At 33.1% G+C, this 26707-nt stretch overlaps 1 protein-coding gene across 23 annotated transcripts in view; it reads left to right on the top strand.

The window, feature by feature from the left end:
- MEF2C (myocyte enhancer factor 2C) overlaps positions 1-26707 on the top strand; it is a 128985-nt gene that overhangs the window by 49520 nt on the left and 52758 nt on the right. For 19 of the 23 annotated variants that reach the window (XM_068176634.1, XM_068176640.1, XM_068176649.1 and 16 more), the window contains 2 exons: positions 8087-8284; positions 20781-20984. In XM_068176634.1, coding sequence (XP_068032735.1) covers positions 8231-8284; positions 20781-20984 — 258 coding nt within the window. In that variant the 5' untranslated portion in view covers positions 8087-8230. Of the gene's footprint in view, positions 1-5882; positions 6153-8086; positions 8285-20780; positions 20985-26707 lie in introns of those variants that run through there. The other 4 variants (XM_068176637.1, XM_068176638.1, XM_068176635.1 and 1 more) reach the window with 2 other exon arrangements.

Below are 26707 nucleotides of genomic sequence, written 5' to 3' on the forward strand. Positions count from 1 at the left end.
AAGATACTTCCCATCACAAACCTGAAATAGTTTTACTTTCACTCAAGCTTTACCTTGGCAATTTTTGTAACTTACTTTAATTATGTTGGAAAGGATTCCTTTCATTAGTTCCTTAACAATGTTTCAATAGTCTGTTCTCTGTATTCACATCTCAGGGCTTTTTCTCTTAGTTTCTACATTCATGTTTCCAGTTTTATGGTATTTTCGTCCACATTTTCCCCCCTATTCTACATCCTTAGATGATCCTTCCTAATTTTCAGCTTAGTCTTTGAACCAACTACAGTTCTCAGTCATTCATTTGTTTGGTAGTTTAAAGACACTTTGGGTTCTTATTGCGGTTGGTTCCATTTTATTTATGCCACAAAAATACAGTTTCTAAAAGATTTCTCTTTTCTCTAAAAACTTCCTGGAATTGTTCATTTGCAAAGGTGTAAGACATTCCTTTTCAAAATATGATTATGAGGTTTCTGCAATCCAAGTCTTTGTTCCTCCTTACAAAGATGAAATAGTAGTGCAACACAAACCTGGAATAGCAGAACTCAGTTATGTTGTTAAACTATAGATACACATGATTACAGTGAGAAAAAAGAGGATTCCTTTGGAGGATTCCAGAGGATTCTTTGAGTGAGAAGAGGATTCTAAGTCAGGGTGTATAAAATTTCTCTGGATCTTGTTGGATGAAGACATAGGAGACAAAGCCTGTGTAGATCTTGACAATTCCATCCATTTTATCCAAAATTTGTCTTCTCCATCCATTCCACCTAATGCTTCTAGACTCATCACTGACCATAGTTTAGACAGACACTGTCTAAGTGCATGTACCAAGCTTCCTAGCATTCAGCAAATTATAAGCAGAAAGTAATCAAAAATCTGTTAGGAAATAATCCTTTATAGAATTAATCCATAGTTTCTTCAATAGAGGAAATCTATTGAAAAAAAATTGCCTGTCATGGATATTGGCATTACTAAGCACCTGTACCCAAGTTCAGACTATGGTTTGATATTGTACTGTATAGTTTTTTCCAATAATACCTGGAATAATCCCTGATTCTTAAAAGCTATTTTGGGGATTCAAGTTCCACAGACTTCCTCACATGCAAACATTAGTAACAAATCTGTACATCTAGATCTAACCAAAGTCAGAGACTGCTTTCAACTGATGCAATAGCTTAACACTAGAGATCTTACATATTCCTGTAATAAGCCAACACTCTCCAAAGACCTTTGTGTTTAAGATTGCTCCCAAACAGTATCACTAGTATTTTTCCTGGTTTTTAGTATCTTTCAATACAAGCATACCCAAATCAGAGTAGCTCTAAGACCTTTTCAACTCACAAAGTGCTAAATCTTACCCTGTTGACCACTGAAGTGCTTCCTCTTACTTAGCTCAGTAAATGACAGACTGAATTTGTAAAACACCTTTCATTACATTCTTTGTGCATCTAATGACTATAATGCAATCCAATCAAATTATTAGCTCAAAATTGTCAAGAGCCCTAGGTGAATTTGCAGTGGTCCAATTTCCCTACTCCATTTTCAGTCAGGTTTCCATTCCTAGCCACAGTCTCCATTTCGGACCAATTAGGTGATTCAGTTTTCAGTCCTTTATTTTTTTCCCCTTTTATTGTTAGTATGTCCAATTGAATAAAATGCTATGCTTGAGCCAGTCTGAAGCACCTTATGGATCTTATTCCATAGGTCAGACTCCCATTATGTCCATCTAGCTTCTAAGGGTACATCAAGAACTTAACCATATAAACCTTGAACATATGAACCTTTCATGAACTTAAACATATAAACCTTTTCTTCAAACTATTCACTTTATTTTTTTTTTTATTTTGGGTGATGGGTCACTTTCTTTTGCTATTTCCTCACTTATTTTGGGTGATGGAAATAGCACCCAGTAATTATTGTGGTTTTAAAATTGACTTTTCATAGGAATATATTTTATACTATCATTTCACTTAATTATTTTCCTTAAAATCTAATTAGTATCTGCTTTATTTGCTTTACAAATCCAATACTCCTCTTCATTTTAGCCATCTTCAGAAATGTTGCAAATTATCCAGGTCTTCCTTTCTTCCCCTACATAGCAGGCACAGATTTACTGAAGTCCAGGCAATCAGTTTTCATCTGGTGATTGCTTCTTGTGGTCCACTGCTGCAAGGAATGACTCATCATCTGTGGCAAATTCCATGATCACATAGAAGTATTTTGATCTTCTGTCATCGTTCTTTACCGGCATGACCAGATTTGGTATAGCATGCATGCAATATTCATAAAATCTTCCACCACTGCACTGGATGGATGTCTGTCAGCACATATTGTGAAAGATAAGCTAAAGTCACTCTTTTCCTTTCATACAGGCATGGATTGGCTTAAATAGGTGGCTACAGACAAGATATTCTGTGTCTGGATACCTCAGTCTCTTGAAAAGCAGGGTGTGTGGGACGGTGAAATACAGCAATTCTTAGGAAGAATCATCTTCTCTGCTATTTTGGCAATGATGTTTAGTTTGCCCCAAGAACTTTTCAGGGAAACTCTGCAAAACAAGAAACACTTCCAGCCATGATGCACAAGTTCTTGCTCTGTGAGATAACTTGGTACTGTATTTGAGTTATAAGCTACATAGACCACAGCTGTCTGAAGCATTCTTACAATGAGTCTTCAGTAGTGCTTAATTCCAAATTTAAAAAAATAAATCACATTGCAAAATATTCTTATGGCTGTTCCAAGGCATAGAAAATAACATAGCTGCAAGAAAGGAATTTTCTGCAATTCATCGCTATGTTGTCATTATACTAGAAGTATGTTGAAATGTAAACAAGCAAATAAGGTACATCTCTGGAAGTTCAGATTTAAAATATACACATTGTACTATCCTTTTTACATAAACACACAAACGGACTATCAGTAGAAATAATCTTATGAGTGCAGCAGATGCTTTCAGAATCAGTAGAAAAATTAATCAAATATGAATTAAAATAATTTTTCTCTTAAAATTCTAAGTAACAATTTACATATTGGGAATGATTTTGTAGTTTGCAACTTTGTGAACATTTTACTCCTGCCTTGGTTCAGAACTTTGTTGCCCTGGAATTATTCTCCATTATAAATTAAGCTTTTGCCATAAATCAGAAGTCAGGTTAGATAACTGATAATATAATAAGCCTTGGGAGTTACATATTACAAATATTTTCTTTATGAACAGATTTTTTTGGTTTGATGTACTTTCTCTCTAGTAGTCTCTAGTACTTCATCTCTTACAATTTTTCAGTTATGGCTTAAATGTTTGTTTCATATTTCTTGTAGCCAAATGCATGATCTTCTGAGAGTTAAATTTAGTCAATTAAAATTAACTCTCGTCCAACCTTTTCATATGGCAGCCTGCCCATAAGATCAAAACACCGAAGTGTAGGTTATGTTTAATTTCTAAATCAGAATGTTGTGGACAGATGTTTCAAAGCTTAAGATGACTCCAATTCATTTTTACATGGCTTTCTGCCTGGAGAAGCATACTGTAGATCGTACCATTGCTGCTTTATTGGTATATTGCCATGGTGATGACATATATAATTTTATCATCACCTTCTGTTAATGGCCCAGACTGTCTTTTGTTATGACCATGCAACAACACCACCATGTAAATGTAAAGAACCACATCTCTCTTTAATGTCAGCTAATTTCAGTCAGATAACATGATAGACAATTATTTTTACCCTTCTCTGTATTTCTTGAAAGTATACCTAACTCAAAGTGACAGTGAGTGATGTTTCAATTGATGCAGTATGCCCAGCTGTTTTTTTCCCTGTGCAGCTGTCTTTGTTGGTGTGTGGAACATAGTCGGGATTTTACAGAAACTGTTGGTCAACAATTTTATTTTAACAATGTCCCAATGTTCATGGTTACATTTTTGCATCAAATTTTTCGTCAGAAAAGTAGATAATATGTTCCTACTCAGTACATTCACATTTTTAGACACAGATTCAAAACTTGTTTGAGAAAACAGGTTTGCAAAAAAAGATTTCATGGATCTTTTAAGTTATTTTTATATATTAAGATAAGAATGGTAGAAGAAAGGGAACAGCACTTTTTTCTTTACTTCCTTATATCAACATAGTAAAAAAAATTGTTATTCAGTTTTGACCTAATTAATCAACTCAGAATGAAAGCTGCTTAATGGAACAAGGACATCTTTATGACAAGTTTGTTACTTTTGTAAAGCAACCGTGAAAATGTTATAAACTCTAGCATATTTTAACTTGGTTTTTCTCTGGCTGACTTCTTTCTTTTGTTAATCAATTAAATATTTTGACAGCCTTATTTTGATACTCCTTATTTCTCCCGGTGTAACTGCTCAAAGGATTCTCTGTCTGGGGTGTTGCAGCAGAGCAAATTCAGACTGCTCTGCTCAGAGAAGGAAGTGGACAGTTTTGGTTCCCATTTTACACTTCTGGAATAGTTTAGGGAAGGAAGCACCTTTACACCTTTTATTGTTCGTGGTTGCTGACATAATATCCTTCCCTGACTGCTCTGTGTGTGCTTCCTGCCATACTGCCAAGATTCTTCTGTGTTGCAGAGAAGGGATAGCGGGTATGCATGTATGTGTGTGTGTGTGCGCATATATCTGTGTGTCAGTGCTCAAAAGAGACACAGTAGTGGTCAAGTGATTTTCTACATTTTTCCTTTAGCTTTTTTCCCTTCTGGAGGCTCAGATCAATCTTCTGTCAGCTACCACTACCTTTTGCCAAATCACATAATGAACAGAAGACCTCTAAAAATAAAGTTCCTCTTTTTTTTAAGCAGTCTGGTTTGTTTTGGTTTTGATTTTTTTTAACTGCTTGGCTTTGCAAAAAAATGCAGAAAACTATAACAAAATAGCATTTAACTCCATGTTTCTTTAAATGTAATTTGTTTGCACAGGGCTATATTCTTCAGTTGGAAGTTTTCTTTTCTGTGGAGCTACTTCAACAAAGCTCCTTTTTAAATTCACTTGGATAATTGAAGCCTGCAGTACTATTTGATTTCTGTAGTACATTCAACTTTTCTAGTCAATGTGCTGTATAACTGCTAGTAAAATAACAATTTACCAGTTAACATGAACTTTAAATACTGACTTACTGCAATTTTTGGTTCTGCAAGAAATTTCAAAAGGTATTGAGAGCACTGGTGAAGTCCTTAGCAGCCATGGGAATTTGTTGGTCTCCAGACTTCTTTACATTCTGTTTGACTTGGAAATTACGAGGCTTTGAAGGTTATAACCCTTGCATGAGATGACTTGATTTTACTTATCTGAAATTCGTTAATTGGGAATCGGTCCTACGATCTTTTTTATGTGTGTACTAAGGAAATATATAGAACTATGAGCTAACATGTAGTAAGAATAGCACTGAAGGACTATGTGTTGATAGGTGTGTATTGGGGGGTAGTTTCTAAAAGGAAATTAGTTTGATACAAAAAATGAAAAACTTTTATCTGAAACTGGACTAGTAAGCAAAAGGCAAACTAGGAAATATAGGAGGAAAGATCTTTTTAATCCATGCAAGAAAACCTAACTCGCTGCCCATTGAAGCAAATTAATGTTTCTTTGCAAATTATGTTTCATACAAATGACCTAATTATAGGTTATATACAAAATTCTGCTTATCAATTCTTGCATGACTTACTTTAAGATAACTTTGTGTAGATCACAGGAATTTTAAGGTTCTGAGTTTAAACTGTCTGTAAAAGCTGTTGTTGTTTGAAGACTGGTCTTAAATGCAGAACTGATAAGTGTGTGGGAGGGACTCAACATACAGCTCCTCCGCTGCGATTTTTACCCTTCCTGACAGAGTTTTCTCAGTATTAAGTGATTTTTTTCTGAACTCACTAAGCATCAGCATCTTGATCTGAAGAGTAGCTCATCTTCACTAACCAGCCACAACTGCCCTAATCTGCCCACCCTGACCTCCCCCACAGCAGTGAATAGCTTAGGCAGACAGTGCTGTAAACCAGTAGCACCACTGGCCTCAGCTGAATGAAAGAAAAGGAAGTCGTTCCCTTTGCATTTGCTGTGGATTAGCGTATGGGTTTGCTTCTGCAGAGTAAGACAGACTCTCTGAGTCCTGCATGCGCATGGGAAACACCATTCTAATTCATGCTTTGTGTTGGAGGTAAGACTATAGGAAAAACAGGAAAGAAACCCAAACCAAGGAAATGTAAAACTGTTTCTAAAACCAGACTGGGTTTGTTTGTCAACACTGAAAATCAGATAAGACTGTCTCCTAACTTTGTTTGGGAAAAAAAAAAAAGCTTTTAAAATACATTTACAAAATAAATTTATTTCAAAGTTTTGGCCTTTTAACTTCTTGTTGTTGCTGCAAATATGATCAACAGCCTTTGTATCTTTTTAAGCAGTGAGTAGCTGTTGTTTTCAAATATAAAAAGCAGCTAAGAATATTTGCAGTCTATATATTTTATAGTTACAATATGAATTGTTCCATGTAGAACAATTCACAGAACTTCTGTGTTCTGCATTATGGTAATAATGTACAAATATGCTGAAAAAATAATATAAAAGAGACACTTATATATAGAAATACAATAAGTACTATACTTGAAGATTTGTTTTGCCCAACAGATTAATGACACCATAGTGGTTAGCTAGAAAATTCAGACTGACTGCTTATTCGTTAATTTTTTCTTCCTCAGAGTGATAAAACACTTGAACAGCTTAAAGCTTAATGTATGCTAAGATAATAAAAAGATAATTAAAGATCAGAAGGAGTGAGATCTAGCTTTTCTAACTCAGTAGTTTTGAATCAGAGCCAAATAATGGGTTAAATGGCCAGGATATCAGCTTAGTGTTATGTAATATATTGTGAGAATATATCAGTTTGGCTGAGATTTTATACGTTTAGAATAAATGAGGAAATACCAGCCTCTGTTTTAAAATTGCAAATTTTTTACTTCCAAGGCAATATTTTTACTACACTATGGAGCTAACATAAAAACTTCAAAAGAACATTTAAATTCATATTATTCCAATTTCTTTTTCCTATTCTGTGTTTCAAAAACCTTTGTGCTGTTTACTTAAAACATATAAAATATACTAATATACTAATATGGTAAAATGAGATTATAAAGCAGAAAATCTTGTGTCTTTTACCTTATACTAGACAAAATAATTTTTGTATTTTTTACTATTTCCATGGACTCTTTTATTATGAAAATAAAAGTATTTTATTGTTAAAATACTTTAGATATTATATAAAGTAATTATGTGGTTTATAACATTTTGTGAAATATGTTTCCTGCATTGTGTATTTTTATATACTGTACATTTCTCTCCTTAGCTCTGTGACAGAGCCAGTATTGTAAAGCTCATGCATTACTAAAACAGTGAAAATATTTTTCAAAACATTCTTAAAATTGTTATCTGCCTCTATTGTTCTGTTTTTATAAGAAAACATGTGTGTGCAGGTTAGAAATCCTTTGCAGAACATTTTAGAATTTTCACTAAAATTAAATGAGGGAAAAGGTCACTAGTGTTTCTTCAAGTATCTTCAGTAATACTTTCACTAATTTATATTTTTAAAGAATAAAATTAAGAACTTTGGATTTAAAGTAGCTGGCAACTCTTATATATCAAGTAAACCTTAAATAAATATCCATTGTATTTGCACAGTGAGAGAAATTATCACCTCTGCTGTCAAAGTACAAAATTGTTCTCCCTTCAGAAATAAATTAGTTGGCCTGCTTAAGATACAGAACAGTTCATTAATTCTCTGATTTAGGTAATTTTTCATATTATGGCTGTGAGTGATACTTAAAATTAGAGACATTAATTCCATTAAAATTTTCACAACTTGTACTTCAGTCTCTTTCTTTATTTCTTGATATATTTTTATTTGGTGCTTTCTTTCATAAAAATAAGCCTTTGAATTTTTTTTTCCTCCATGCTTTACTTCTTTTATAGGCTTAGTAAATTCTAGTTCTAATTTACTTGTACACTAAATTATAATGAGGATGCTTGGCCAGCTCCATGTAATAACTTTCTTCTGGTTATCAATTTCATTATAATATTTGGTCTTCTTTCTGTGTTTAGCAGGAGCGGATGCAGGGGACTGTGAACTGAGTGGTGCAAGTGCTGAAGAAGGAGGTTTGTTTTGAGGAAACAGGAAAGAGGAATAAAAGAGAAGGGAAAAATACGTAATTTTAAGGAAGAAGGAGAGAAAAAAAAACGGGGACTATGGGGAGAAAAAAGATTCAGATTACAAGGATTATGGATGAACGTAACAGACAGGTGAGTTGCAAAAAAATACCTGACTTAAGCATCATATTATATTTATAAGGTAACTTATTATTAAACATTATTAAAAAGTTGATAAGTTTGTGTACCTATGTGTATACCAACATATACGTATACATATACACAATGTGTATTAGACTATCAAAGAAAACATGCTTTTGTAAACAACCTGAAACCTCATACACAGTGTTTTTGAGTTCAGTAACATGCACAGTTAGGAAGTTATTACTTGAAGACTTTATTCTATAAAGACTGCTGTGTGTGCTCTACTCTACTTGCTTTGACTTTAGTCTGGAATATACATGGTTAAGCACACCTGTGAGTTGCTACAGGACATAGGCTTTTAGTACTATATTTTTTGAACTGTTATGAGTTATTATAATATGAGTGCTTTCATTTAAATTCAGACATTCCAATTATTGGTGCTCCTTCACCTTTGCAGTGTCTTTATTTTTACCTCCTTCATATAAAAAAGACACTACTTCATAAAAAATTTCCTCTGTTCTTGTCTGAATTTTAAGAAGAATTTGAGCAGCCTAACACATTCTAAAACCCACATACAATAATACTAGCATGTTGTAGTTATAAAACCAAGTGACCATCACTATTTATCTAAGGCTAAATAGGTCCAATAGGACAGATTAACTAATTTTTAACTCTGCTTTAAATAAAATGGTTAGGGAGCTGTCACATATTATCAACACTATCACTGCTAGTTAAAATATGATCATAAATTAGGGAATTATCTTTCCTGCGTTCACAAAAATAAAATTCAGTAACTGATCTCTTCAAATAATATTGGTGAAAATTGCTACTGTTTACATTTGATGTAAATGAATGGATGTAGATGTTTTGTTGAAACTGGAGATCCACAATTGTGAGAATTTCTCCATATTAATACTATAGTACATAGTACTAGTATTAGTTTTATTACACTATTTTTACTAGTATTACTAGTATTACATTAAGTACTAGTACATAGTATTATTACTATGGTTAATGTTCTTCTCACACCTGGCTGCAATTTAGGAATAATCTTCAGTAGCTGCATTTTAAGAACTTGATATTTAGTTCTTATTAATATAGTAGTACTACTAATTTGATCTATAAATTTTTTCATATATTCAGGGATTTATTTAAGAAGCTGTTAGTCATGGAGGATTTTATAAAGCCATAAAAAACTCAGCCTAGGCATAAGAAGAAATTATAATCCTTAAATATGCTTTACAAGAATTTTTAAATTTTGTAGTGTTAGTAGTAATTGCAATCTCTGTGGCAGAAAATCACATGTAACAGCAAAATGTTCCTTATGATGGATGCATTTTGTGTTTTCCCTAAAAGTTGCCTGTTCTAGTGACACAAGCTAAAAAGCAGTTCTTCTAACAATATATAAAAGTCATCAAATTTAATTGTCTTATAGTATGGAGTTGAAATTGAATGTGAAATATTGAATTGAATTTATTATAAATATTAAGTCAGTAGTTGTTTGAAACTTGCCCATGCTATAATGGCTTACTTTATGATGGGAACTTGAATTATTTTGTAAATGATACCACAAAATTTTGCCATTCACAGCATTAGTTCATACAACAGTTTCAATCTCAACTTGCTTGCTCAAATATAGTATTTACAGAGATTTTAGCCCCACTTCTGTAAAAAAAAAAATCTTTAAAATGGTTAAATATATTTTTAAAAAAGGAGACAGCTAGTTTTCAAATTAATCACAATAGAGTTTCAAGAATTCCAGAACCAGCTTTCAGAACTAATAATAATGAATAAAACTGTAACACTAGAATTCTAACAACTGTAGTGTTAGAGCAGGAAGTGTTTGTTTCACTAGCATTTCTTAGACTCATAGAATCACAGAATGGTTTGGTTTGGAAGAAACCTAGTTCCAACTCCATTGCCATGAGCAGAGACTCCTTCCAAAAGACCCCATTGCTCAAAGCCCAAACTCAAGCACTTCTAAGGAGCAGAGCAGCCATAGTTTCTCTGGTCAACCTGTACCTGTGTTTCATCACCCCCACAGTAAAGAATTTTTTCCAAATATCTAATCTAAACCTACTCTCTGTCAGCTTTAATATATTCCCCCCTGATCTGTCACTCCAAGCCCTTGTAAAAAGTCCCTCACTGTCTTTCCTGTAGACTGCCTTAAGGGACTGGAAGGCTGTAGTTGAGTCCCAGCCTTCTCTTTTCCAGGCTGAACAATTCTAATTCAATATTTGCTAATGTAGCTTAGCCATTGTGAGGTTGGAGGTATAGATTTACATTATTTTACTTTCCATACTGTTAAACTGGCTTGATTCTGCTTCTTATTTCTACTAATATAATAATGATAATTTTTAAAGTATTTCTACTGACTTTATCTTGCATTTAGTGGCCTGATTTAAAGCTCAATGAAGCATATGAAAAGATTTTCATTGTTTCATTGGACTGTGGGATTAGGCTTTTTAATATTAGTAATATATATGTGATTAAATACAACTGGGTTTTTAATAATAGCTGATTGTTGTTTTAACCATTTATATGAGATGTACTCTTTCACAAACCTCACTAGTTCTTAAAATATTTCTGCTTTAGCATAGCAATATTAAGGTATTGCTGCTTTAGCATAGCAGCATCAGTTTTTTTGTTTCCTAACTTGCATATTTCCAGTAATCTTAAAATATTAACTTGTTTATATTCCTATTTAGTCTTCTTATTTGATTGCATAAACATATAAAAAAAAATTTAAAATGTTGCACCAGAAAAAAATTGTTAAAATTTTTGATTAGTGAAGCTATGATACCAGCTTAAGCACAGTTTCAAAAGCCTATTGTAGCTCCATTTACTGATGGAGATATTTTCTTTCTACCTCACCAAAAAACGTTTGCAAGAACGGCATCAAGTGGCTTGGCTAGAAACTTCCTTTTTGTTGCTTACATTCAAACACAGTATGGTTTCACAATACAAGGTATGTTAGATATGATATACCTGGGTGGTGCATCCTCAGGTGTTCTCAAACACATAAATCCTCTACAGTACGGCACATGCTGGCAAAAATACATAGAACATGTATCAAATGAGGAGCTATAGCAGTAGTTTTATTATTCTGTCTCCTCCCCGGTGCAAAGGAGAATCTATTTGGAAATCAGAATATTTACAAAATGGTTCAAGTTGCTACAGGGCCCTGGGAGCAAAATTCTTGTCCTTGATTTTCCACTCAATTTCCCAGCCTCCTCTAAGTCAGCCATTGAATTATGTACTTGTTCTCTCTGTGAAAAAGCTATTTTCTTCCACACTACTATCTGCTATAGTAGAAGACTCCCCTACTCTTCAAAGTGCTTGTATGAGTGGATTGGGAAGGACAAAAATAGGTTGATCTCCCTTCAAGAGAATTTCTTCTGAGCAAGTCTAGTTGGTTGGATTTGTGTACTTTAGTGGCCATACTGGTAATAAAAGTAAGTTCAAACTATCCAGAGTCATATTTCTGGCTGAAAATATCACATAAATGTGTAATTTGAGGATGCAATCTGTGCTTTTCCAAAAGCTATTTTAAGCTTTGACTTTTGGGGATAAATTAAAGGAAAAGTTCTTCAAGTCAGTCATTAGAGGTCCAGTCCTTTTTCCCTGGCCTGCTGAAGAGTTCTCACATTGACTTTACTGAGTGCAGAATTCAAGACTTTAGCTGGCAGAAGCCATTAATTTAATGATGTTTCTTGTGGGCTGCAAGTTGGCTGTATTTTTCTAGTCCTCATTGATACCTTATGGTGACAAAGATGGCACGAATGGTTGACTCTATGAATGATCATGGATTTTCTTTGGTTGGAAAGGTTTCAGAGAAGCCTACCTGAAAAATTTCCTTTCACTGTTTTTTGACACATGTAGAAGTTAAATGAATAACTGCCAGGCCTAGATTAAATATTTATTTCTTTTGTGTGGTTTGGTTGCCACCACAGCATTAAATGGCAATCAAAACTCTCAAGTGAATCCTGTCATAATTAGGACAATGTGACCAAATATTTTCTTTTTATTCTAGTGATAATTCTTGGATAATATAGTCTTCATAAATGTGGAATGAATCCCTGGTAATATTGTTCAGGCTCAACAAGGTTGTGAGGTTGTGCTAACCTTGTCAACAGATCATTCAAATAGACTGACTGCTTACATGATATTAGTTCCACCATCAGCAGAATCAATAGCCAAAAATGTTAGCAATGGCATCTGATGCTAAAAGTTCCTGACTGCTACAAGTTCTTTCTGCAGAAATTTCAATTGAGCAGGTTGGAGAAAAATTCTAATAACACTTCTACGATGGTGAAAAAAAAAAAAAAGAGGGAGGTTACTTGGAAAAAAGTGTGAACTTTATTTTCCTGTGTTTCCTTAATTGAAAAAAAAAATATCTACCTTTGCTATGGTCAACACATGAAGGAAGAATTGTATTCCTCTGTCTCAGAAAAGGCCTTGTATTTTTTCTAGGTTTTTATATGTGTGAAATATTTTGTTAGTTTTAATGACAGCCTTTTGCAGTCTGCTTCAGATGAGGACCATCTGAAATTTTTTGCAGCCGTCCAGACAGGGCTGTCCAAGCTTAAAATAAATAGACATAAAATAAACAATATTGTCTTACTGTTATACAAGGTCTCTCACAATATATCTCATTAAATCCACGGTCTGTGAGCTAAATCCAGAGGCACATTGACCCAGGAATGAGGACATATTGACCCAGTGATTTTCTGGTGTCAGATCTGGAACACTCTCTTGCATTTAATCCCCATTTTTTTTCTAATTAGTATTAGGAAATATGAAGCCTTATAGGGTGATGCACCATTTTTTCCCCTATGATTTTCTTGCTCATTAGTTTTGCATTTTTTTCCTGCTTCTGAAGAGTCATAATTACAACTGAGTTTATCATACGAAATGATTCTGCACAGCATGCATTTCTTTCAATTTGTAATGAGCTGACTGGGTCTTAACTATTATTAAACATCATAGCAAGTCCACACTTCAATGTTAAGGTGTTTAACATTGAGACGCCCTTTTTAAAGCATCATGTCTGTGTAAATCTGTAGGGTATAATGTACACTTGCTGTTTAAGGAACATACACTTGCTGTTTAAATTTTTCATGCCCAGAGTTTTTATCATTCTCTAATTCCAGAAAATCTGTAAAGCTATAAACTGAGAATTACTGAGTTATCAGCTCAATAGAGGACAAATCAAAGCAGATATTAAAGTAAAGTTATGGGGCACGGGAAGAATATCCTGGAAGGAAATGACTATTTGCAGGAAGACCTACATTTTTTCTACTGACTTTGATACCCAATGCTGCTAATTTCAAAATTAATTTCAGCCTCATGTATCTATTTTTGTCTGTGTTTCAGCTCTATTGAAAAGGAAAGGGTAATAGACTATTGTCTGAATTAGAAGTTTTCCTGTTGGAAAAGGGAAGAAAGAACCTTGAATATTAATGCAAACATGAGCACAAGATAAATAAAAAACATTTTTTTCACCTATTTACTTATATTTTCATTATTCCTTCATGGAACATCTTTATTTTATCCAAGACATAACATTTCCCCACCTGTCTCCAGGGAAATGTTTTCACATGAAAACATAATTGCTTGATGGTGCACCTAAGCATAATTTTTTGTTCAATTAACCTTTGTCTTAAACATCACACATTTTATCTTTTACATATTTTTATTAGTTGCTTATATTAAATTTCACACAGATATATACTTGAAATACAGCATTAAAATTAGACAGTGACCTTGGTTTTTCAGAGGTTAAGTTAGCTTTTTGCAAGAAAACATTTGCACCCCAAGTTTTCAAGACTCTGAATTTGTGGTGATCTGTACAACTCTGGCAACACTTTTCATGTTATTCCAGACTACCTGAGAAGTAAAACTTTAACAGAGCTACTGAAATGAACCATGAATTTCTAGAATGCAATATTTTGAGGTTAAATGTGCTTGTATTACAAATTGATGTTCTGAGCATAATTTGGAGTGAATTATCCTAAGGTAAATATTTAGGTCAAATTACTTTTAATTTGAAGTGTGAGCAAGAAGCCTAAGTAAAGAGAGTGCAGTAATGAATGAGACATCTGCCAACACAGAAAAATAGTGCAGACAGAGACACAGTCTTGCTGTCTTGCAAGGAATGGTTTAGAAAGCCCTCAGGGAGAAAGAGCTGGAGGTGGGAAGCAGAACTGAAGCCATTGTGGAGAGGAAGAAGTTACACTCTTCCTGTTATGTCAGGAAATGCAGACAAATGTGCTTCCTGACCATTTGCTCAGCAGGGAATGAAATATTCTTTGACCTTTACCTTATGAACATCTTAGCAGCACAGAATTTATAAACATGTTTTTTACTATAAACATATGTTTGTACCTGCCAGATCTGGTGATAGCATACAAAAAAAAAAAAAAAAAAAAAAAAAAGTCAGCTTTTGTGTATATTGTATCAGCTACTGTGTATTTGAGATTATCTTTTTTGCCTAAAGTTTGTGCATATCTGTAGATCTATCTATAAAGGACTTAATCATATCTCTCTATTTAACAAAAGGAAGTGAAGCATCAGAGATTAGCCTTTTATTATTCTTTCATTCCTGATTCCTGTTCGGTCTTAGATCTTAATTTGTAAGTTAAAATGAGAAGCATATTGATACTGGCTGACCTCCTAATTTCTGAGGTTGCTGTATCATCTTTAATTAATATATCTTTCAATTTTATCCCTCCTTTCTTTTTTTACACAGGAAAAACTTACAAGATTGACCCTCATGACTTGGATTTGGGCAGACTGAATAGTATCACTACTTTAAGTATTTGATCTGGTATTTATGCGCAAAGATTCTAAAAATGTGGTGTAACATACAAAAACTTTTTTTATATATGGGTTAATCATGAACATTTTATTTGTTATGGTTATAATTTTAGATCATCCTCTTAGAACTCCTCTTTATCAGGACTATTCATCAAATCATAACACAATATGCTTGGGGCTTTCTGGGACAATAGCTCATTTACCAGCATAAATCAATGCTGTCTCATCTCTGTAAGTTATGCTGGAGGGTTATAAGAACATGGAAGTAGTCTGCTGAAAGTCTTTCATTTAATGTGGTATGCCCAACTATTGCATAAAGGAAGGTTTGTCTCGATTAAATTCTGCACTAGTGCTGTTTCCCACTCCCATTAGAGAGTTACTGTAAAGACTTTTTCAGCCAGACCTCTTCATATGACAAACGGTTCTAATCAAAAATCAGAGGAAAATAAAAGGAAAAAGGAAGAGAGAACATGACAACAGTTTTTACCTCACCAGTAGTTATTTGATGTTTCAACAGGATAGACTTAGGTGCCTGGCAGTGACATTTTAGTGAAGAGCTCCTCTGATAACATATGGCCAACTTGGCCTTATGTTTGAAGCTGGGCAGTACCTCCTATTTATCACATGTAGTACCTCCTATTTATCGGATATATCATATCTACTGTGCTTGCTCTAGTCCCTGTTTCAGAAATTCAGACATTCCAGATGAAATAAGGACAAACATAACATTTCTTTTTGACAACATGGTGCCATTATTAGATACTTCTGTGTATCAGTAATCTCTCTTCACGTGTTTAATGGTGGGAAATATATTTAGGATGCATTTGGGAAAATTCTGTGTCTCTCATTTTCCTATGTCAGCAGCTATATATCTGTATAGTCAGAACAGAAAGAAGTAAGGAAAGAACTGATATTCTAACACTGGCTGGACTGAATCACTTGAAACATGATGGGATTGCTACATTGGAAACAGCATTAACACATATGCTGTGACTGTTAGTGGCATATATGGAGTGATGTTATTGTTCACCCTCTCACATTTTGTGAGATTTCAGAAAAAATTACTCGAAGAACGTAAATTAAAACTAAAACTAAACAGAACTAAACTAATCCCAAACCAACTCCCATCAAAAGAAAGACACACGTGGCAAAAAATAATGTATCCTTAAGGCTGTATTCATTAAATGAGAATATTTATGGATGCTTCTGTTTCTTTACTGATTTATTAAAATCTATAAGAAGTAAAAAATTGTTGTTATTAATTTACTTAAAGAAAGACTATTTCCAGTTGCTAGCATCCCCATTTACAAATCCACACAGCTAAATTAAAATTTAGGCAGATGAAAGAATTTGTAATTTCAAACAAGTGACAGTACCTTCTAATTTATATCATTTCAGTAAATTTAATTTAATAATGATTAAACAAGAAAGTCTTCTCTCCACCAAATTGCCCTCTAAATTGAGTATATCAGTGTGTGAAATGTGCACTCGAATTCAGGCTCTTTACAGCTTTACTTGCAGATATAGACTTGGCTGTTTGAAAGCTGCTTCCATGGAAGTGAAGAACCAGAGTTGAAGTTGAAAATCACCCTTTTAACAATTCTATTTATTCAATGCCTTTGTTTTAGAATATTTCATCTTTAGTTAGAACTTCATCCAAAATATATAAAAAGCTCACACTGATTAATATCAAGGAAATTGAAAGTTGATTACTTCACTGTAAGTATTTTATAATCAAGTAATATCTTGATTATATCACACCATACAAAGTCATAAGCATTAATGCTTATTCATATACAAAATGTTTTAGACTTTAGTAATCTATCTTCTTGATACCACCATTCTTATTAAGAGGACAATTACATTTAAAATAAATAAATAAAAATTAAATAAGTAGAATAACTATAGTTTTAAGACAAACATAAAAGACTAGTGAGTTTTGAGTTAATACAAAGAGAGAGAACTAGGTTATTTTTGGTAGGATTCTGAAATAATTTTAGTGATCTCTACACCCTGCTCTTTTTGCAATATCTATAAAGCAATGCATTCAAGCATCTCAAACAAGTATTTAGAAATTGTATCATTGTCTAAAACCTCACGTTTTATATGCACATGCTTAAAAAGATTTTAAAGACCATTGAATATTGGCCTCCTATCTGTTCCATTTCCACTCCACTTTAACGTTTCATAATTTTCACCCTGTCAGTATAAAATATTCTATCCAAAAAGGACCTCCTAAACTGCTTATCATTCTCCTAAAAAGAAACAGATTTGTTACCTGAAAAATCTGCAAATTAGCAGTGATTTAGATAGCAGGGATAATTAAGCATATGTTCAGTAATATTGTTAGGAAATAGCAGGTAATGATTTGATTCTTGCTGCTGAAAAAATTAAATGTTACAGAGATATTGAAGAGTATGCATTTTTGGAGGTGTCTTATTTGAAATATGTTGATGAATTTTCTCACTGTTTATGTGTTTTCCTTCAGTGTCACTAGCGTTGTTTATGTTAAATGACAAAGTGACATTGTCAGTTGTTATATGACACTACTAAAACTGAGTACTTTGAACACAAATGATAATTACAAGACTATATCAACACATGAATTTTTTGGTCATGTAGCTACAGTTTCTGTGTTCGTGACAGTGTGACTGTCTTGTTGATTCTCAGCACTAAGTCAGTTCAAGCATAATCAGAGATTTTTCAGTGAAGATTCCACACTGCCTTCTAACTAGACAAAAGATAACAGAAGTTTTAAATAATTTATGCAATTTTTACCTCTCAACAAAACCTTTCCAATACTAGAATATTATCTGCTACCTTAGAGAATATTTATTAGATGGTGTTTAATTTTAATATTTTTAGAGTGGACGAGAATGGTTAACATAGCAAATGGTGAACAAATTGGACAAATAAATAATAAACATTCTGTTTATTTATATTGCTCACAAAAGTATTTTAGCATATGGCATATTCATCTTCCTTATGTAGCCACGTAGAAGAATGCATGCAAAATGTAATTTTGTTTTTTATATGGCTTGAAGAGTATTAGTAATTTTTTTCTGAAGTCACTGACATGACATTTCACTATACATTCGTAAAGTTCTCTATTATAAACTGTTATAAAAACATAATAAATTTCCATCTGTGTATATGGACTATGTATGTGTAAAGATAAACCACTATGAATTACATATTCAAAAATTAAAATTCCAAATCACAAGTAGTGAAACAGTAGTAGACACAATTGGCTTTAATTAATTAATTATCAGTTACAGAAGGCATTATCTGGTCAATTTAGAAAATATTAGGAAGATCAAGAAATTAAAACCATATCAAATTCAGAGCAATTATGATTATATATTAAAGAAAGAGAAAATTAAGGTCTAGATTTTTCATTGTTCGAGTTTGTGGGGTTTTTTCACTGTGCATAAAATATAACTCTAGCCAGTATTATTCTGGTGATAAGTATTATTAATTAAGTATCTGCTGTGCAGCACAGCCAGGTGGTTTTTCAAAATAGTAAGGAGTTTTGCCTAACAGCAAACACAAACACTGGCTTTAAGGATATTGTTGTAATGGGGTGGACTTGAATGAAAAGCATGCTAAATGCAGAGATATTCCACCTACAGCACTGTGGTCAAAAAGCTGACTGAAAGGCATATTAGATGCAGAAAAATATGTTGAACTAGTACCTTTTATTTTCTGTATCACTAATTATTTCTAAAATGAGTTTATATATATATATATATATATATATATATATATATACATAACTATATATGTGTTTATCTTTCAACCATTTCATTGTATTTTTCTGTAATCAGAAAAACCATTAAAGGAGTATTTTGAAGACAAGGATATTATTATTATTATTATTATTATTATTATTATTATTATTATTATTTAGAATTTGAGTGAAGTTTTTTTACCTATCTCATTATTCATTCCAAATATCAAAAGTCACGATAAATTTAGAAAGAACTGTAAATTATGCATACTTGAGACTAGGGCTGTAGAAAGTGGTGTTTTAAATGCTTGAATAATTTTGAATTAAAATTGAATAAATCTTTTCTTAACAGTATGTTGATTTAAGTTAAAATTATTGAAGTTAAAATAAAAGGAATAACATTTGGTATGCATTTGGGAGAATAAGTGTTCACAATATGGACACAAAGCCTCATCTTTCTGAGAGAATCTAACAAATAGGGATTAGCAATACTTAAAAAGTCACATTTTCCTTGGCCTGACATGTTGGGATTTTAAGGTAGTCTGGGGCTGCACTTAGCATTAACTTGTGACATGTGACAAGAAGTGTGACAAGTTAAAACAGTAGCCGTATGAATCTCAGATAGACAAATCTTCTTGCCTCAGCATTATTGTGCAGAGGTGCCACTGTTTATAGGTATATAAGGGATGGTAGCAACAAATGTAGAATCAGGCAGACCAATAAACTTGCTTGTGTGCCTGTCCTTGGCATGCCAAGTACCTTGACCATGTGTTAAATTCAATTAATTACAGGGTTAGCAAAACCATTTTTGTCTTAAAAATTCCTGTCAGTGAAAAATATGTAACAGAAATTGCACATATGAAGAAACAGAAAAGAAAAATTCAACCATACAATTAGCTTAAATAAGTCTTAGTAGTTTCATATTTCAAGTCACATGCCTTACTGGAACTTGTAACCTAGTGCAGAAAAGCAGATAAAAAATTGATGTGCAGGTCTTTCATTGTCAAAACAGTCCATGTGGAAAATTATGGTTTTGAAGAGAATAATCATAATTTTCATACTGCCTGGATTTTGCATTATGTAGGGGCATTAGCTGGCCTACTGAGAACTTGCAAGCACATCCCTATTTCTTTCCTATATAATATGACCTAAAGCCCTTTATACTAAAAATGCCAGTTCATATCCCTAAGCATATGGCTTGAAAGGAAATAAAATATGATAAAATAAAATAAAATATAAAATAAAATATAAAATATAAAATAAAATATAAAAATATAAAATAAAATATAAAATAAAATATGTGTGTGTTCAGAAAAGACTTTGTTTCAAAGGCTGCTGACCAGATATTTTCTTCTTTCATGCTTTATAATTATCTTTTCTCATGAGTGCCATTTTTCACACTAGATATTTCTTCAAAAGTGTCATGAGTGTGTTTATATGAGTAATGTATCTCTTTTGCAATACTTAAATGCTTATGAAATAATTTCTTTGCTTGAAAGGTAGCAGGAGTTGGAGGTATTGAAATCAAAGTCAATTGCTATCAGAATAAAAAAATCAGAATTGACTGCACTTTTTCAAAGTATTTACAGCTGCTCATCTGAGGTGCATTTTGCAAATGTTGATGGGAAAGATGTATGCCATCTAAGAGAAATCTGAATTTAAAAGTTAAAGTTGCAGTATCAACACTCCATAGCACCAGTAAATGAAAATACCCCATGGTCCTTTCCTGTATCTCAAGTTTCGTGCAGTGATAATTAGGTATTTCTCCCTTGTGTAATACATACAACACATGCATATATATTCTATTTTGGAACTCTTCTATGTTTATTGATTTGTTTTCTGAGCATGTTCAATTCAAAGATGAAGCAGTCAGACATTATAGTTCAGAAAAAAGGAGAAAGACTACAGAGAGCAACTTGTGGATTTCTGATGGACCTTTTTTGTTTTTCATTCCAGGTGACTTTTACAAAGAGGAAATTTGGGTTAATGAAGAAGGCCTATGAGCTTAGTGTTCTGTGTGACTGTGAGATTGCTCTAATCATCTTCAACAGCACCAACAAACTGTTCCAGTATGCCAGCACTGATATGGACAAAGTGTTGCTGAAATATACGGAGTATAATGAGCCACATGAAAGTCGAACAAATTCAGATATTGTTGAGGTAAGACTTTGTGTTTTGTTCTGAGATGGAGGTGCTCCAAGTAGATTATACCTTCAAGTGACATAGCAGCAGGAGAGCAGAACAAGACGGTGTATTGGCTTGAGCATTGGAGGTGACAGAGCCAAAGCTGCAGGAAATCCACACCTTTTGTGAGTAGTTTTATCCTTCAGAGTCTTGCAGAAATTTCTGCAAAGGGATTTCTGGCTCCCTATTTTCCAGGTTTCCATGCTGCTTTGTCACTTTATTGCATTAATCCTCTCCATGCCTTGTCCACTACCTACCAGCTGAATCTCCTGCTTGTTTCCTAGCCTCTTCCAGGGAGAGGCTCTCCAGAAGACATTGCATACTTTTTCTCCACAATCAAAAAGTTATAACATTATCCATCCACGATGAATTAAGAATAATCCCTTATTATTCTTAAGGAGAATATTTAGAAGCAGGAAGAAGATTTAGAAGTATTTGTTGGTGGAATTTGACTGCTTTTTTTACCTTTTTGATTGTTTACAGAGGGTGTCTAATAAAATGCAAAAGAAAAGTTGATTTACAATCTTCACAGTAAAAATATATCAGCTACTCACACAGAATATTGTTACCATAATATAATAGCGACAGTATCAAAGCAATAGTGTCAGAATGCTAGAAACACTGTTTCATTTTTTTTTAATTATAAGGAGGAATTTTTATTTACAATTACTGAAAATTATTAATTTAAAATTTTAAAATTTAAGCTTCTAATATTTGTAGAAAATTCAGTTTACATTGCAATCCCATTTGGATTCAAGCTATGCAAAATACATAAATCCTTCAATGATTTTGTTGTTATTAACAAATCACTCATATCTAAACATTTCTACCGAAGCACAGATATCTAAAAAATGGGTTATGTGACCTATACAACTTCTGTTTTTAAAGTGCATGATGATGAAATGGTATCAATTAAAAACATAATAGAAGGATGATGACATATCATAAGGGTCAGTGAAAATTTACCCCTGAATATGTTGATGTATATACTTAGTTTACTCCAGATCTTTAGAAAGTTAGTTTCAGATTTTTGAATGATCTGGATATTGTCTGAAATATGACTTTGATACTTTTGGACTCTTCACCAGGTTTAGTCATGTTTTTGAGATTAGCAATGTAAGATAGTGAGTTATTTATACTTAAAATATTTAAAAGGATAAAAAGTTCTGCATAATTAAGATTTTTAAACTTGTTACAGGGTCACAGTCACACCACCTTAGATGGGCAAAGACTGCAAACAGGAATATATATCACTTCTCTTTCTATCCTTATGTCAGTATCTAGGAAGTTACTCTTTTGCTTCTTTCCTTATTTCCCCCAGATTCTGCCCCCCACTAGAAGAGGGCAAGGTTTTGACAGCAGAAAAGAATTTATATTAGTTAAGACTAGGAGGAAAGTGCATTCATCCTAGTGCATTCCTAGTGCAATTTCTTCCTCCTCTCCATCATTTCTTCTCCTCTCTTACTTCAGATCTTTTGTATAGACATGAAGCCTTTCCTGCCACCCAGATCTGGGAAGTCCAAAAGAATTCAAATTCTATGCCCAAAATAAAGTCCTGTCCACTTTATTGGTGAAAGGTCAGAATATTATTAACAGAAGAGTTTCCTGTGATATTTTTTCTTCTTCTATAGGCTTTTCTGTGGAAATATAGTTTGGGATTTATTGCTTGCTTTACAATGAATGAATACTTTTTATCATAAGGACAATGGTTTTCCAAGGATCTTGAATGAAAACTTAAAATTTCAAATAATGTTGAAATTTTCAGAAAGAGAATTCACTGCACCAGCAAAATCCCTTTCTGCATAAAGAGCAGGCCAATTTGGATAGGTTGATCAGCAATTTTGCATATTTTTCAGCAATTTTGCATAATTTTCTGTCTGTACCCAGAGTTTGGTGGGCAACTCTTTTCTCTTTTCTAAAAGGAACAATATAAAAATGGAAATAAATGTTATTTAAATTGAACAATAGACATAAAAGGTGAAATAAAGTGAATGCTCTATCAGCTCTGATTTTGATTTTCTGTTACATTTTTCTATGTTCTGCCTGTGACATAAAATACTTAAACAATATCGATACTGGTACAGATTGAGAATCCAAGAATTCCATATTATCATGCCTTTAATGGATAATGAACATCACAGTTAAAAATACACTAAAGGATAGAGCTTTGATAAATAGCTTGACTCTTAGTGCAGTTTGAGTATATTTTCAGGTACAGGATATAAATCTGCCACACATTTAAGCATTTTAATTGATTAGTTAAACTGATCAATTACACATTACACATATTTTCCTTGTAAGGGGTCCATCTTCTATTTCAGGCAGCTAGATTTCACACATAAAAGTTTTTAATCTTGTCTTCCAGAGCAATCAACAGCAGCTGAGAATTAGACAATATTATTAAATCTGAGCATTTTAAACTAAATGTCTATACAATAACTTCAGCAGAAGTTATTGAATAACTAGTCAATAATTTCAGCAGAAGACAAGGGCATAGCTGTGCTCATAGATTTCTGCGCAGTATTCAAGAAAGAAAACTGTTTTAGGCAGACATATGAAAATTTGAAATATAACAGTCAACCATATAAAGGTCTTCAATTTAGTATCCAATTTGTGTTCACATTCAGCATAATATTAACTACTTAGTTACTTTTAAGTAATGGTAGAACTGTTTTATGAGTCATTAAAATGTGTTGCAAGTTCTTTGAACTATCTATATTCAAAGAAAATTAAAAGAGCAACTCTCTAATATGTAGTTATTTACTTTTAAGTTAAACCACTGTGATTCAAATACAAAAATTACATAACTTTACATGTAGATCTGGCTAAACCTGTAAATTTTATGAGGCAAAGGTTTTCAGTATAATTACTGGGATTAATTATATTTAGCATTTATGAAAAAGTGAGTCTTCAGGCCATAACTTTTTATTTAAAGTAACAAGTAAAGAAGAAAACACAGTCATATATCTAACAAACATCACACTGCTTTTTAACAGAAAATTGGTTCCACCCAACTTAGAGGTATATGACATCAATAAATCTATCTTGATAAAAAAATGGAATGCTAATAGAGAATTGTAAAGCCCAGTTACTGCTATTCTTTGAGGTTTTCTGGTGTAATGATTTAAAAGAGCTCTTACTTTCTTTACATATGTAGAAATTTTATTTGCATGCAATAAATATAGCTGAGATGATATTTCCAGTTGCTTCATCAAAACAAAGTTGATTAACATGCTGTTTGATATATCTGAGTTCTTCACTTCACAAAAATTTTCTACCAGGTGAGTGTGTTTCAGTTAAGACCCAGTAAATATGCCTACAACATACATGGGCAAATAAAGGTCAATATGTACTCATGAAGGAGAAAATATATGCATTCTATACTCACTTTATCCATTTCAAGCAACAGTGACAATTATTGTTCATGGAGATATGCATTAATTCTGGGAAACAAACAAACCAAACAAAAAGCCAACAAAACAAAACCAACCAAACAAAAAAGGTATATTCTGAAATTTCTGTTTAGCATTAACTGGATTCTTAAATTTGAAGCCAATATGTCCTCACACACCAAACTATTCATATCACAGTCACTCATTTTCCTTCAGTTAAAAAGTGAGTGTTAATTGGTAGATTTAGTAATTCTTTTAAAGAGCAGCAGAAACTCTGGTGAGTTCATTTAACACAGAGGAGAAACATAACATTTCATCTTTATGCTAACCTCCAAGTGTGTATGTAAATTCCAACAAAAATATATCCAGCATAATTGTATAAGACTATGCAATAACTTACTTTTGGCAATAAGGAAATAAGGAGGAAAAAAATGTCAGCATTTTACAACAGTCAAGTGCATGCATTATGTATGCTTTGGATTTATTAGAAATTAGGCCAGATCCTTTCCTTGTTTCCATAAAACAGAAGTGGATGCAACACACCTTATTTTAATGATATCTCACTGCTGTGATTAACAAGAATCCAGTTCTATAACACTGTAAGCTCACTACTTAGAAGCTCAGGAAGGACCTCAGCCTTAGGTGTAAGGGCGCAGATTTCACAGCAGGAATATGGGGAAACATTTTGCTGCAAATATAATTAAAAGTCTAACTATGCTACAGAAATCTGTTTGATTCTTCATCTAAGCCATCAAGCCTTTGCTGATTTAAGGTGAAACCTCCTGCCTGTTTTCTCTCTCATTGTCCCTTTTTCCTTCTCATTTCTTTCATGTCAAAGCATCAAGTACTGTCTTAGCTTTAGAAGACATCTAGTAGTTTTCACTAACTCTTGGTTTTGATTCAGTTTCTGGTATACTGAGTTTTATATTCTGAGCCTTGCTCTGTGTGCACATAAACCACTCCTCCACAAATCACCCACTACTTTAACTTTCAGCTCTTTTTAAACCCCCAGTCCATCAATTTATTTGACCCTGCTGCTCTTTCTCTGCCTGACTTCTCTTCATTTGCTGATTCAGTGGTCACTACCTTTAGTTCAAGTTCTCTTGCTACGTCAGCACTTTCAAATTCATCCTTATCTTCCATTTTCAGGCAAACATTCATCCATCTCCTCAGTTCCCCCTTACCATAACACTACTCACTAGTAGAGAAAAAAGCAAACCACAGACTTCATTCATCTTTCTCTTTGCTAACTGAGGTTCTGTGTTATGAATGCTAATCATTCACCAAGTATCTTAATTTTGTGAAGTTCACTGCATAAAACTGCTAATTTGTATGCATGCACAGACATCTGTCTGATCTTTGCAGGTCTCCATTACCTTACAAAAAATACTTCTGTGAGTTCAGTATCTTTTCTAAAATATCTGTTATTGCCTGTTTTTTGATCTTTTTTTTTTTTCTGGTACATGTCTTCAACTTCTTTATTTCTCTCTCTTTCTCTCTCTCTCTCATTTTTTTTAATCGAGTGTTAGAAGGATTTAATGGTCCTCAACATGGATTTTTACATATAGGAAGATACCAGCTCCTGCAATATACTGGCATATCTTTCTGCTTCAATAAAATCTTAACCTCATCTGACTTTTCATCTATACATTATCTTACTCTATTAGGGATTGATTTTCCATTACACTTGGTGGTCCTCCATCCTCTTTTGTCTCCACTTTCTCATGGAAATTAGGTAAGTTTGGAAAACTTGGATTGGATGAACTCTTGCATTTAGTGATAGTGAAGACTTAATCAAGAATTATCTGAAGTATTCTAGGGAGTAAGCTATTTTAGGGGCATTTCTGATGGGGTTGCAGGTTTCCCAAGGTAAAACAAAACAAAACAAAGATAAGTAGTTCTAATATGCAATAATATGGCACATTTTAAATTTACACATTATAGATCCTTTTTCATGGATAATGAACATCTAGCATTGTCCTTTTAACTTGTTTTGCACGCATGTTCATTCTCTAGCAACTGTTGGTGAATTGACCTTCCACAGAGTATTTTCCCCTTTCCAGTAGACTTCTGTATTTGGTGAGGGAGAACAGTCTTAACATAGTAGAGGAAATGTGTGCCATTTGCAGTTGCATTTTCCCCTAAAAGGAAGAAGTGAGGTTCTGAACATGTGAAATTCTCCCTGCAGGTTGCTCATCCTTTGTGTTTTACAACACACAGAGATCTTCAAAGACCTTAACATTAAGATAGCAAGGAACAAAGTAATACCAAAAAGTACAGGGCAGTGGAATTCAGATTTTTTTTATT

Source organism: Anomalospiza imberbis, chromosome Z (genome assembly GCF_031753505.1).
Source record: "Anomalospiza imberbis isolate Cuckoo-Finch-1a 21T00152 chromosome Z, ASM3175350v1, whole genome shotgun sequence".
In the NCBI taxonomy this organism is placed as follows: domain Eukaryota; kingdom Metazoa; phylum Chordata; class Aves; order Passeriformes; family Viduidae; genus Anomalospiza; species Anomalospiza imberbis.